This window comes from Paroedura picta, chromosome 11 (assembly GCF_049243985.1).
Source record: "Paroedura picta isolate Pp20150507F chromosome 11, Ppicta_v3.0, whole genome shotgun sequence".
Classification (NCBI taxonomy): domain Eukaryota; kingdom Metazoa; phylum Chordata; class Lepidosauria; order Squamata; family Gekkonidae; genus Paroedura; species Paroedura picta.
The window spans coordinates 64223990-64238476 of record NC_135379.1 but is presented as its reverse complement, the minus strand read 5'-3'; the positions used below and the strand labels follow the sequence as shown (position 1 = coordinate 64238476).

At 45.8% G+C, this 14487-nt stretch overlaps 1 protein-coding gene across 1 annotated transcript; it reads left to right on the top strand.

The window, feature by feature from the left end:
• The first annotated feature begins 177 nt into the window (after positions 1 to 177).
• Positions 178 to 13171, top strand: FH (fumarate hydratase). Its single transcript, XM_077303872.1, has 10 exons — positions 178 to 335; positions 3488 to 3622; positions 4888 to 4998; positions 6034 to 6210; positions 7513 to 7695; positions 8452 to 8617; positions 9540 to 9743; positions 10904 to 11031; positions 11738 to 11891; positions 12965 to 13171. Exons 1-10 carry the CDS (start codon positions 219 to 221, stop codon positions 13105 to 13107), a joined length of 1518 nt encoding a protein of 505 aa, XP_077159987.1. The 5' UTR covers positions 178 to 218; the 3' UTR covers positions 13108 to 13171.
• Positions 13172 to 14487: the final 1316 nt, after the last annotated feature.

Below are 14487 nucleotides of genomic sequence, written 5' to 3'. Positions count from 1 at the left end.
CCAGCTCTGGGCTGGGAAATGCCTGGAGGCTCTGGGGGTGGTGCCGGGAGCGGGGAGGAGCCGAGCCCTCAGGACTCCTCGTGCGCAGGCGCCGGTCGAGCGGGACATGCGCGCTTCTCGGGAGGGCTGTCCCTCCCTTGGCCCGCCCCCTTCTCCCCTTCGCCGATTGGTCGCGGCCGGGCCCCGCCTTCCCCGCCGCCTTCCCCTCGGACAGCACCATGTACCGCTCGCTGCTCGCCCTCCGACGCTCGGCCTGCGCCCGCGGCACCTGCGCGCTCCAGCCGCCCCCGCGCGCCCCCGCGGCCCCGCTCGCCCGCCCGCAGCAGCGGACCATGGTAGGCGGGGGAGCGCGCGGCGGGGGGGGGGGGCGGGGAGCGGGTAGCGCGCGGCGACCTCCAACGGTTCCAACGGGCACCTTGGCGGGGGGCGGGCGGAGGGAGGGTCCCTGGCTCTCACAAGGGCGAGAGGAAGCCTCTCGGCCAGCCGCTCCTGCTCCGGGGGGGGGGGGGCGAGGGGGCTGCTCTGGACGGGCCCTGCGGCCCTGCTGGGAGAGCCCGGGGTGGGGTGGGGTGGCATGTGGGCCGTGGGCAGGCCGCGCTCGGTGGGCTTGGAAACCCCTAAGAGGCTAAGAGGCTCTCCAGGCGGGCTGCAGGCAGCAGAATCTCTCAGCGGCTGCGGGATCCCACGGCCGATGCCGGCCCAGTCTGAAACTGCAATTGAAGGGCAGGGCGCCGCTTGTAGACTCGGGAGCGCCGGGCGAAATGGGAAGGCCAACTGCCCGTGACGTGTGTGTAGAGCAGGGGTAGTCAAACTGCGGCCCTCCAGATGTCCATGGACTACAATTCCCAAGAGCCCCTGCCAGCTCCTGGGAATTGTAGTCCATGGACATCTGGAGGGTCGCAGTTTGACTACCCCTGGTGTAGAGGCTGCATAACTCAACGGGGATTGACACATGCAAGAGAATGTATGTAGCATATATTGTTATAAAAGATGGTGCCTTTTATGTTGGGTGGACCTCTTGTCCGAGGTGAACTCTTATTGCAATAGAAGTATCTCTCTGCTTAGACGGAATCTCCCGTTGTGCCTTGGCTGGACCCTAGTCCCCTTGGGACGTCTAGGCTGAAGCAGTGGAGCCCATGGCACCTTGAGGAACAACAACATTTAATTAAGTACGGCTCTTAAGCAGTGCAAAAAAAAAGACTTTTTGAAATTTTGTAACCCTAGTCCCTTTGCATTGCTTAAGAGCTCTCTCTTGCTTTATACCATGTTGTTCACCTTGAGTCACAAATTAAAACTGATCAGTAATAAAGTGTAAAGAGCCTCTTGTGGCGCACAGTGGTAAGGCAGCAGACATGCAGTCTGAAAGCTCTGTGCATGAGGTTGGGAGTTCAACGCCAGCAGCCGGCTCAAGGTCGACTCAGCCTTCCATCCTTCCGAGGTCGGTAAAATGAGGACCCAGCTTGCTGGGGGGTAAACGGTCATGACTGGGGAAGGCACTGGCAAACCACCCCATATTGAGTCTGCCATGAAAATGCTAGAGGGCGTCACCCCAAGGGTCAGACATGACCCAGTGCTTGCACAGGGGATACCTTTACCTTTAATAAAGTGTAAGTAAAGAAGTAACACATCCCACACACCCCTAAAACTTTTCAGGCTTTGGGCCTGGCTCTTCTGCTGTTCTCTCAAGAAGGGAATTTCCAGCCTGTGTCATTTGACTGGCTTGTTGACCACCACTGTACTCATCTGACCCCCCCCCCCCCAAATAATTTTATTCTGGCCGTGAATCCGAGCCTAAATACTTGGATGTTGAGCTAACATTCCATTCAATCTTGCTGATCTCCTGTGACCCTTGTGCTGTGGTGTAATCATGGACAGAGTTAATAATTGAGAGGCAGAGCCCAAATGTGGTTCAGTCAGTCTGAACTGTGGCTTGGTAAATAGACAGCGCAGTCATTTCTAGCTGGCCAGTGTGCTCTGGAGGACAGGATTGAGAATTGTAGTTGCCAACTCCTTCAGTTACATTGAAACAGATTTCCTTAAATGTTACATACAGGTGGGAGGGTGGGTTGCCAGGATGGACTAATTAGAGTCTAGATGCATAAATAGCTGAGCAATAAATACAGCTAAGATTGTAATTACACATTTAATAAGACATGTGAGGAGGTGCCACTGGACATAAACCTTGTGTTCACATCTGTTTATTAAATCTTATATTTGTATGCTAATTTATTGCTAATCATAGAGCCTATCTCAAGAAGTGTGCTTGCACATGAAAGTTTATACCATGAATAAAACTTCATTGATAGTAAAGATATGTAATAAACTAATGGACTCAAACTTTGTTCTGCTGCATCAGACCAAAATAGCTACCCACCCGAATATATCTTTAAGGTCCAGTTTTTGTGTTATAAGAGTGGATATGGGGACAGAGTTGGCATCTTGGTTTGTTGCAGGTCCTGGTCCCGGAGTCTGCATTCATATTTGGAAGGGTCTGTGAGTGAGAAGTTGTTTCAGGTTAGGAGGCTCTCTTTAGGCATGAAACTTTGCCTCCCAGTGCTTGTGAGAGAAGAGTATCACTGGCCAGCATAGATTGTAGGTTGTCCATCATGTAATTAACTGGTCTGAGCTGAGAGCTATATGTGACTACCAGTGGTGTTCTGTTGTTTCATTTGGGCCTATCTTGTAGCAGGTTATCCCTTGGTACCATTCTGGTTTTGTAGGCCTTGTCATCCTACAAGTGAAGATCTCTGAGAGACTGGAACAGATGTGAATGTAGCATAGAGCTTAGCTGCAGACATTGGGTCATTGGATGTGTTTAGGAGGCAATCAGAAGGTTTCCAATATAAGGTGATTTTTATGCTTCCATTATGAACTTATACAGTGGTGTTAAGAAAGCACATTTCTTGCGTGGATCAGGTTGATAGTGGGGTGGGAGCTGCTAAAGGCCTGGTGAAATTTCTCCAGTGCTTCTTTCACCTGTAATCAAATGGTTAAAATGGCATCAATCAATCTCAAGTACAGATGGGAACTGAGATTGTTCAGTTGTATTTCAAGGTGAGTGAATAACTTATTTACTAGTCTAAGGTGTATTTTGGTGAACACAGATTCTGAATTCTAGGTCTTATTATAACTGATACTTCACCTATGGGACAATTTAAAAATAATTCATTTATTTACATTATTTATATCTTGTTTTCCTCCCCAGTAGGGACCCAGAGCAGCTTCTATTCTTCTCCTCTCCTCCATTTTAACCTCAGAACAGCTCTGTAGGTTAGGCTGAGAGTGTGCCTGGCCCAGGGTCACCCAGCAAGCCTCCGTGGCAGAGTGGGGATTCCAGCCTGGGTTCCCCAGATCCTAGCCTGACACTTTTTAACCTCTGCCCCATGCTTGCTCTCCACTAATAAAAATATGGCAGGGAGTGCTAACATTCACCTGCAATAGTCTGGTAAAAGGCCCTTCGTTCTTAACTGACTTTGTTTTTCCCCAGGCCAGTCCAGGCTCCTTTAGAATAGAATATGATACCTTTGGAGAATTGAAAGTTCCAAATGACAAATACTATGGTGCCCAAACGGTGAGATCCACAATGAATTTTAAGATTGGCGGTGTGACGGAACGGATGCCGGTAAGTAACTTTCACTTTAAGGGACGGGGCCTGGGCTACAGGTGTTCCAGATCATGCTTTCCCCTCTTTCTCACTGATTCCCTGAAATGAATTCTAGGAGTGTTCCTGCGTTCATTTGAATCTAGGTTACAAGCAGTCTTGGGTAACAATGAAATGATGAAATCGGGTGGGATGAAGGTAGGGAGGAGGCTTTCCCACTGCTCATGCAATAACTAAGAATCGGCATCCTGGACACACCCTGACCTGGATGGGCCAGGCTAGCTGATCTTGTCAGACCTCAGAAGCTAAGCTAGTGCTTGGATGGGAGACCTCCCAGGAATACCGAGGTGTGACACTGAGACAGGCACTGGCAAAGCACCTCTGAACATCTCGTCTTAAAAAGCTTTCGGGGTCGCCATAAGTCAGCTATCCACCACTAGTACCAGGTCCTGGACCCATGCGCTCTAATTTCATTTCACTCCCTCTGCACTGTTCTGTTCTTACTGATGGTTATTTTAAGCCCTGGTTAAAAAGAACTTAACCCCATTATGCTTGAACATTTTTATATCCCATTTTGTCCTGAGTTATTTATTTGGATTAACTCGAGTCCGACAGCACTTCAAAACTGAACACATTTTATTCCAGCATATGTTACCATGAGTCAGAGCACTGGATGCATAGGAGTCCATCAGGCCCAAAAAGAGGACTGGGGGTGCTGGTGCAAAATAGGATCCAATCTTTGTCCTCCAGCCCTTTAATGGTGGACCCAGACAAGCATCGAAGGCTGCCTGGGGCGCTTTTGCCCAGAGGGAGCAGAGTAGAAAAATGGGCAGCAATTGTGGCTTTTGTTAACCCTCACTTCATGCTTGCCCTATGTAGCAGCACTTTGTGCAGGAGGGCACATAGTTTTGTCAGGAGTGTCAGACCCTAGCAGCAGCTTTGTGACTGCAGGATACCACATAGCTAATAGAGTTAAACTTCTGTGGAACTTGCATTTTAATCCTTTTCAGTGCCCCTTCTTTTGTGCTGAAAGATATAGAGGTATACTGAGCCACATCACTGAGCTTATTCTGTAATAGTTCAGTGTGAAATTGCTTTCCCACTTTAGATGCTTCAGGTTGGACTTGAGCCTGTGGAAGTGGGCATGTCAGTGGGAGGGACACTGGGGGTCATTTACTTCATTTGGCTGGCTGGAGGTCCTTTACAGAGCCAGTCAGCTGGTGCTTTCTGTCGTGGATGTGCATATAAGCATTTGGTCTTCTTAAGATGGCTCTTTTAAATTGCAGGTCCAAGTCATAAGAGCCTTTGGCATCTTGAAACGAGCGGCAGCGGAAGTGAATCAGGATTATGGTCTTGATCCAAAGATTGCCAATGCCATCATCAAGGCAGCAGATGAGGTAAGGATGTCTCTGTGGGTGGGTGTGATACCTAATCTGGTTCTCTTTTATGCTATACTAAAAGCACCTGTCATTGGGAAGTCCTTTTGAGGTACATTGATCACCTGTTCTGTGAAAAGGTTTAATGTCTCAAAAGTGGGTGCTCTTTTCATCACAAGATGCTTTCTTTCTTTCTGCTATGAATAGGCTGCCTTTGTCACTGGTTCTAAAGGTTGAGCACACAGGGTAAGTCAAGACAGTCAGTAGGACAGGATAGTCAGCAAACAGTGCAACTTGGTTTGGAATGTAGAAATCTGAACCAGAGCTGAAGCAAAGCACAAGTATGAACATGGCAAGTTAAGTGAAGCAATCATCAGAGCGTGATCCTGCCTCAGCAACAGAGAGGATGAACTGTATGCTGTAATGCCCAAGCTGTCCTGTATCAGTAATATAGGCAAGGCATGGAAAGAATATAATGGGGTCTCCAGTGGCTGCATGAAAAGATACTGTAGGTTATTTATCCATATAATCACAGTCAGCTGTGCTGTTGTTCTAGTCCATGTTCTGCAAGTTCCAGATTTCTTTTTCAGAGTCCTGCTGGGGAAGAATTTAGGATAAATTTAGCACAAAGATTTAAATGGTTAGAACTTGTTTTGACCAATTCTTTCCTTTGACAAGCATTTGTTTGATAACAGTAAAGCGACTAGATCTGTAAATGCGGGCGGTTTCACACCTACGGAATCAGCTATTGAACAATCCCACCTTTAGTGCACTTCCACCACCCAGCCTCTCTAGACGTGTGTCTTTTCAGAACAAGTATGATGACAAACGTATTATTTCAGTGCAGCCCTTATATTATTCCAATGAGATAGAACCAAGTTTGGGGGAGTTTGTCACTGAGGGAAGATTGTCTATGTATTCAGTAATCAACTGTGGCAGGGATTTAAACATAATTACACTTCTGGTGCAGTTAAAGCCTGGGAAATCTGGGTGATCTTTACCATCTCAATGACATTAGCTCAGTAATGTACGTTTATGTGTGTGTGTTTTTTTTAGGTATCGGAAGGTAAATTAAATGATAATTTCCCCTTGGTGGTGTGGCAGACTGGATCTGGGACCCAGACCAACATGAATGTCAACGAGGTCATAAGCAACCGAGCCATTGAAATGCTGGGAGGCAAACTGGGCAGCAAGGATCCGGTGCATCCAAATGATCACGTTAATAAAAGCCAGGTTGCTATGCCGTTTCCCAGATGTTTTTCCAATGTGTTTCCATCAGGTGTAGACTCTTAAGAGTTCAGAATATCAAATCAAATGTTATTATTAGGGTCATAGACCAGCCATATAAAATTTATGGAATCTGAGACGTTACAAAAATTATTAACTGAATAAGACAGATTAAATGATATAAAATATAAAATAATTATACATCTCAAAATATAGTTATAAGAAAATGTTCCCGAACCCTGCATCTTATTTAGAAAATGTACTACAAAAATTGTACACATAGGTGCAAGAATTGGCTACTTGTCTCACTTGCTTTAATAGGAGGGGGGAGAGAATTCTGTCCCTCTATGCAGAAAAAAGGGACAGCAGAAAAAGACATGTTCCGGTTGCTCCCCCTTTCCTGAGTTCAGAATAGTTATCAGATTGGTTTCATCTGGCAGGTATTCAATATACAACTTTTAAATGCATGAGCAATGTCCACCTTCGTGGTTTTCTGTGCAGTCCCACATGGGTTCTGCGGAATCACAGGCCTGCCACGGAGAAATAACTGGCCAGCTCAAAGCAAAATAATGCCTCCCGCCCAAAGTGACATGATGTGAGAGGAGCCAGCGTTCTCCCCTCAGTCCTTTTTTTGCCGCTGCAGGAGAAGGACACTAGCCTGCTAGCTCTTGGATTTCCCTCAGAATTGATGTGAAGAAAAATTTGGACAAAGGAAGAAAATTTCAATTGGGTTCTTCAATGGCACTCCTTAAAAAAGTGTCTGGAATGTGGTGCCAAGATGGCACAAACAGATAATCATCCCTTTTGCCTATTATGTCTTGGGGAAGGACATTCAATATCTCATTGTCCTTCATGCAAAAGACCCACTCCCAAGACCAGGGATGATAGGGCACGACGGCTGAAGGCCGCTTGATGGGGAAAATCCCCGAGGCCTGTAGAGGCATCCAGCCCTTCGACTTCTGGGGCTCCCTCAACTAGCAATATCCCACTAGAACCACAAAGGGCTGCCTCAGAGCCACCTAAGAAAAGGAAGAAAAGGGGGGTGGCTCCATCGAGGGGTCGTTCAGCTTCTGAAGGAAAAGGAACTGAGAACAGCAGACCCCGCTGCATCCCTCATGTATGGACTCTCCCTTGCATTTTATACTGCCTTAGCCCCATTCTTTATCACTTGTGGATGCATAATGACTTCATACATTGGATAAAGAGGGCTCTAGTATCAAAAACTATGCTACAATATACCTACTACTATTTAAGGTGCCGCTGTATTTTCTGTACAATCAGTTGTTTTATTTTTTTTACTTTGCTCAGAGCTCAAATGACACATTTCCAACAGCCATGCATATTGCTGCAGCCCAGGAAGTGCATGAAGTGTTGTTACCAGGGCTGCAAAAGCTTCATGATGCCCTTGATGCCAAGGCCAAAGAATTCTCCAAAATCATTAAAATTGGACGCACTCATACTCAAGATGCTGTTCCTCTGACCCTTGGGCAGGTACTGACACATTTAACATTGTACCGTGGATGAACCTGCTGTCAGGTTGTCAAGATGTGCCATTCTGTGTTTTCTCTTCAGATTATGCTTAAGACACAGGACTCAGGAGGGCTTGGAACTCAGTGCCAGAGCCTCTGCTTGACATGCGGAAAGTCCCTGGTTCAATCCGCAGGATCTCTGGTTAAAGAATCTAGCTCTGGGTAACAGGAATCCTGCCAGAGATCCTGGAAAACTGCTGCCTGTCCTTGGTGGACCCGCTGGAAAAGATAATGTCCAGTGTACACAAGAAGGGAAGAGACCCTGACGAGGGCAGCAAAAGGGCAATTAGATAGGATAGTCAGGACAGCGACTTCTGTTAAGTATAATTCCTTGTCTCCCTCCAGGTTGCTAATAGGGCAGTTTCCTCCTTCTCAGAAGTTTGACATCTCAGTGTCTCTGTCTGCCTCCCTGAGCTAGAGAGGTAGTTAGGAACCTATCTGTATGTTTCTGCCTTTTTACCAAGTATGTTAGTTCCTAAATTAACCTTTTCCTGCCCTTTAATCAGGCTGTGCACTGTTGCTGTGTTAATAACTCTGCCAACAGGATCAAAAGTCTGATGCAGGATAAGTCACCTTTGTTGTTCATATGACTTTGTTGAAAACATCGATATTTTGGGGAGGCAAGCAAGACCGGGCTGTTTTGTGTTAGGTATTTGGACCCATAACTCGGTTAGTAATATAATCTTGCCCATTTGGTTGCTGTTCCTTCTCTTCCAAGGAATTCAGTGGCTACGTGCAGCAAGTCAAATATGGCATCGCTAGGATTCAGTCGGCCATGCCAAGGATTTATGAATTAGCAATTGGGGGTACTGCGGTGGGCACCGGCCTGAACACAAGGATTGGTTTTGCTGAGAAGGTGGCTGCCAAGGTGGCTGCGCTCACAGGTAAGAAACAGGGTGAAGGTAAAGGTTCTATTTACATCTGTGTTCACCCATCAGTCAGCCTTGAAGGTGTCCACCTAGGTGTACTGCTCTGGTCAGTGTGGTAATGCAGAGTCTAAATTAAAATCAGAAGGCTTCATCTTCAAACTCCCAAGCTGTGCAGAGGGTGCAACAAGGGGAGACAGCAGGAAGATAGAATAGAAAAGCAGTAGGAGCAGTCACTGGGTGATCAAAGGACATCAACCCTGGCCCCCTTTTAAAAGGAAAGTTTGGAATTGTAGTGTGGCATGTTGTCGTAATTTACGCTTGTAGTGCAGAGTGCGCTTAATACATCTGTGCATTGCTTGTGTGCACCTGCTTAGTCACACTCCATGACATTAGCAAGCCTGCATAAAAGGGGAGAACAATCCTCAGAACCAGGAACTGGACAGTAGTTATTTGGTTCTTTGACCTGCAGTTACTCCCCTGGAATTGCATATTTTTGTGCCTGGTTGTGCATTAAAAGAAAGCCTGCCCCAAAGATTTCTTGATTCCATCAGGAAAGGGAAGGATTGGATCAGAGGGTGTCAGAACTGCTAGCAGCTTGGCCTCTGAACAACATCTGGAGCGGAGTAGAAGAGCTTCTTGGGACTATCAAAGAAAGGAACAGCAGTTGCTGAGTTAGCTGGAGGCTGGGGCAGGGGAGATCATCAAACACTTGATGACTTTGTCCCTTGGTCGTTGGCTGTGTGTGTGTGCACAGTGGAAGGGGACTGGGGGAAGATCTACCCTGAGGTGGGAGGGCTCTCATGTCAGCCTTTTTTGGCTGTTTGCCTCACTCAGTTTCTCCTCTGGCTTGGTGGCGTGGGCTTGAAGTCTCTCAGCAGGTCTGTTATATAAGTAATAATGGTGATTTACTGATTTGTCATATTTTTGTGTCTCTTAGGGCTGCCTTTTGTTTCTGCTCCAAACAAATTTGAAGCACTCGCCGCTCACGATGCTCTTGTAGAGCTGAGTGGGGCAATGAACACTGTGGCTTGCAGCCTGATGAAGATAGCCAACGACATCCGTTTCCTGGGTTCTGGACCACGCTGTGGTCTAGGGGAGCTAGACTTGCCTGAAAATGAACCTGGAAGCAGCATTATGCCTGGTAATGCAACATGTGAAGGCTGACCCAAATTTGGTTCAGCACTGTAACAAAACTATATGTTCACGTCATTCCCCAGTAACTCACATGAGATGTGAGGGGCTGTGGCTTAGTGGTAGAGACCCTGCTTGGCATGCAGAAGGGCCTAGGTTCAATCCCCAGTGTCTCCAGTTAAAATGGATCAGGTGGTAGCTGATGAGAAAGTCCTTTGCCTTGGAGAGTCACAGCCAGTCTGAGAAGATAGTACACAAATAGTACTTCAAAAAGCAACAATCCTACTAATTTAAGAGAACAACTGTATACAATAAAGTTATTGTGAAATAGTCATTTAACATGATTTTATTTTTGTGGTCAAACACCTGTAAAATTACTTTTCTTGTAGTAACATGTGGCCGTAGGCAGGACAGGGTCTTTGTTTTTACTGTGGTGTTTTCATGGCTGGTGTCCTAACAAGCTTTGATTATAATTTTTGGACTTGTAAGCAATATTCATTCATAAAAAACTTTTTATCAAGAAATACTGCTTGCAAGCCTAGAGATTTTAATTAAAGATTGGTAGGATCTCTGTTGTTATCCAACTCTTCTGCTAATGAAAAAAGGAAGGAGCCCTCTTTGCTGCAAAAAAAGGTCTATTCTGAGAATCATGAGACCTGGACAAAAGCAGGGAATGGGGTGAGGTTGCATGAAAAAGCTGGCTAGATCCAAAGCTTTGCCTGGAAATTTTGGTCCTGAACTTCCAAGTTCTCTGAAGAGGACTCCTGTGGCAGTAGAGGAATAGAGGGAATAAATAACATGGACTCATCTTCTGTATTCTTGGATGGGGAAGGGAGACCAACAAGCAGTACTAACATGCTCCATATTTATGGTCAGTTCAATTGCAGACAGTTAAGGTAATGGGAATAATTGTTCCAAATTGCCAAGACCTCTGGAAGTGGCAGGTGCCTGTCTACAGGTAGCCGGCATAAAAATCATGCATGTCTTTGAAACTGAGATTTGAAAAACACGTTTTTGGACATGTTGTTTTCATTCTTAACATACAATCATTTTTCTGTCTTTTTAAAGCAAAACATACTTTGATGTTCTTTCAGAAGAGCTGCCTAAAGGAATCTTTAAAAGGGTACAGCTGATGAAAAATTAATGTGAGGAACCTTTTGCCCCCTACAGGTAAAGTGAATCCCACTCAGTGTGAGGCCATCACCATGGTGGCAGCGCAGGTGATGGGAAACAACGTCGCCGTGTCCGTCGGAGGCAGCAATGGCCACTTTGAGCTGAATGTCTTCAAGCCCCTCATAGTAAGTTCTAGTCTGGTGTTCTGCATGATCAGAACTTGGATGAAGACATATTGTAGTAGTCTTTTCTAGAACGACTGGTAGCGATGCCTTATTTTATAGCCCAGGGTTACCCAGCAAGATTTCTTGGCACAACACAGATTTTAACCCGGGTCTCCAAGTTAGTAATTGTTTGTATGTTGAAATGTGCAGATAACCCAGTCTGCAGTCTTCTGTTCTGAGTAACGACTACTTGGATGAAGACCTCTCCTCCCTTCTTCTGCCTGCCCCCCGTCCCCCCCGTCCCCGAGATCCTGGGTTGACAGGGATTATTGGGGCTTTTAGGGTATTGGGGCTAGGGAGGGGTTGCTGTATTGTTTTATCTGATTTTGTTGTTATATTGTTGTATACTACCATGAGTAAGCCCGAGTGTGTGCAGTTAATAATTAATTAATGGAGAGCCAGCATGGTGTTGTGGGTAAGAGCAGCAAACTGTAATGTGGGGAACCAGGCTTGATTCACTGCTCTTCCTCCACCTGCAGCTCTCAGATAATTATTCTTGTTATAGAAACATGGTTTAGATACTCTACACTTCCAGTAGTATTAAAACAAAATCACTTCAAAGAGACTGGACAGAAACTTACTTTTGTGTTTAGCAAGCAGTCCTGTTCAGTGAGCTTTCCTCAGATGACATTGTATGGAAATTCTAATTGCATTCTCTTTTATTTAGATTAAAAACGTACTGCACTCTGCACAGCTCCTCGGAGATGCTTGCGTTTCTTTTACTGACAACTGTGTGGTAGGAATCCAAGCCAACAGAGAGAGGATCAGCAAGTTAATGAATAATTCACTGATGCTGGTGACAGCCCTGAATCCTCACATAGGTAATTCTCTTGCAGCTTGTTTGGAATATATTGGGTTTAAGAATAAGATTATGCTTGAGCAGATGTATAGACACCTAGAATGAAGTCCAGTTACTTAGGGTGAAAGGGGAGATGGGAAAAATCTGGTCAACTTGTCCAGCATCATGTGTGTGGGAATATGAGGGCATTGTCACTACAGGTGAGACCTTCAGAGATGTGTGTTCAGGAAGGCCATGCACAGTTAAGTGAGAAGGCATAGGGGGGTGGAGGGGTCAGAGGGCAGCTTCCAGGTTAAGTCAGGGAGAGGCATCTCATTCAAAGAGATAGCACCTGTACACACTTAGAGTGATGTAGTGCCCCCCCCCCCGCCCCCCCAGTTTCCAGGTATGCTAAGTCACACTCCACCATTAGGCCCTCTAGCTAAGCAGCAGAGTTGCTGCATCTTGCAGAGTAAGTGGCTGGACCTGTTTGCTAATGCATTTTCATTCAATTTTATTTGTATAGTTTTTATTTCAGAACTCAGTAACATCCTTGATACAACTGAGCATTCAACTGAAGATTCATGTAGCGTAGCTGTCACTTGCATCCTTGTCACATATTTTGAAAAAATTAAAGGAATACAAATGCCAAAGCATGCTTAAGCAACAAAATTCCTTTATAATGAGTGTTCCAATAACTAATAAATGAAGCCTGTTTTCCATCAAACCTCTTCTCTACATGCAGCAGTGTGTCGCTCCCCCAACCCCCATGCAGGAAGAGAGCAGATGCTGTGGCCTCCATCCATTTCTGAATGTCGACCCACATTATTTAGTTGCCAGTGGCACATTTAATATCATTTCCATCAAATTCAATAAAACTCTGGAAGCGTCCAAGGCATCAATATCCAGAGATCAAATAATTGTTATCAGTTTTGTAGTAAATAAAATCTGCCGCCAGCTAAACTATGTCAGTATTTAAAGAGCTATCTGTAATTCATCTTCCTCTTAGGTCTCACAACTGCTGCCTCTTGGAGCACTGAGGCGGCCGAAGTTGGTTTGTTTCTCAGTGGCAGGAAGACTCTTAACTCTCACCTTGGTTTCCCCCCTTTATCTTAGGTTATGACAAGGCAGCCAAGATTGCCAAAACAGCACATAAAGAAGGGACAACGTTAAAAGAAGCAGCCGTGAAGCTTGGATTTCTTACAGCAGAACAATTTGATCAGTGGGTAAAGCCAGAAGATATGTTAGGACCTAAGTAATTTTAGCAATGCTCACGCAAATTAAGGAAAAATGATTAAAAAATATATATATATAAACAAAAAATGTGTTATGTCTGTTACAAAACCAGCAATGGCATTTTTCAGCAATCACGGTCGGTGTGGTGACATAATCCCTGCAGATATGCTGGAAATATAATAAAGAATAACACAGAATCACAGAATCATAGAGTTGGAAGGGGCCATACAGGCCATCTAGTCCAACCCCCTGCTCAATGCAGGATCAGCCCAAATACTTTATTTCACTTATAGTTTTAGTAAACTGTCCAAATTTTTATTGATTGATTGGATTTATATGCCACCCTCCCAGGAGCTGGCTCAGGGTGGTGTATGAATTTTGAAGATCAGAAGACCCCTGCTGGGTCAGACCAGTGTCCATCTAGTCCAACATCCTGTCTCACATGCAGGCCAACCAATTACTATGGAGGGCCAACAATCAGGGCACTTCCCTCTGATGTTGCCTCCTGTCCTTTCATTACTGTGGCCAATTAGCTGCTGAAAGATCTGACCTCCATGAATCCATCACTACCTCCTCTGGTAGCAAACTCCATATTTTAATAACTTTTGTAAAATAAGAATCATTTTTATGGCTTCTGGGGCTTTTGCAGGCCAGCAGCAGAGGGAAGCTAGCAAACTATCTTAAGACTTTTCTAGGTTCCAAGATGGCTGAAAATGATAAACACAGGACATATCTTCTGCCTGTCTCTAGTTGACCCCCCCCCCAAGGCAGAAGAGGAAGATTCAAAGTGGCTTCTTGGGAGAAGAAGAGGAGTTGGTTTTTATCCCCTGCTTTTACAGCCCAAAGGAGTCTCCAAGGGGCTTACAATCACAACAGACACGCTGTGAGGTAGGTGAGGCTGAGAGAGCTCTGAGAGAAACTGCCCTGAGAACAGCTCTTATCAGGATTGTGAATAACCCAGTACCCATGTGGTGGTGCAGGGAATCCAACCTGGCTCACCAGATTAGAAGCTGTCACTCTTTACCACCACACCATGCTGAGTGCCACAAACCCGTGGGGATGGAGGCTAAAAGACAGAAAAACAATCATGGATCTCGTCTGTGAGCTATGTGTCAGTCCTTTCTAAATCCCAGCCAGCTGATAACTGAACTGCACTCTGGTCGGCCTCTGAATCACTAGCAAAAAAATCGAAGGAAAAGTCTAAATGCTGTTCCTAGCCATGTGGATTGGTCTTGCCTCAGAGCTGAATGTCTCCCTGGCATTGGCCGTCCGTGTCACCACTGGCAGAGCTGGGTGCTAACAGCACTCCAAGCCGACAATCTCCAGCACCAACAGAGATCAGGGACTGCTTGATTCAGGGGACTCCTTCAGCAGTGAGACAGTTTCCTGAATTCCTAGACTTC

Excerpts from the sequence above, each read along its gene's own strand:
- FH (XM_077303872.1), top strand. The coding sequence starts at position 219 with ATGTACCGCTCGCTGCTCGCCCTCCGACGCTCGGCCTGCGCCCGCGGC. Across the intron at positions 8,618-9,539 it reads CAAGGTGGCTGCGCTCACAG|GGCTGCCTTTTGTTTCTGCT; the intron begins GTAAGAAACAGG and ends TGTGTCTCTTAG. Across the intron at positions 11,892-12,964 it reads AGCCCTGAATCCTCACATAG|GTTATGACAAGGCAGCCAAG; the intron begins GTAATTCTCTTG and ends CCTTTATCTTAG.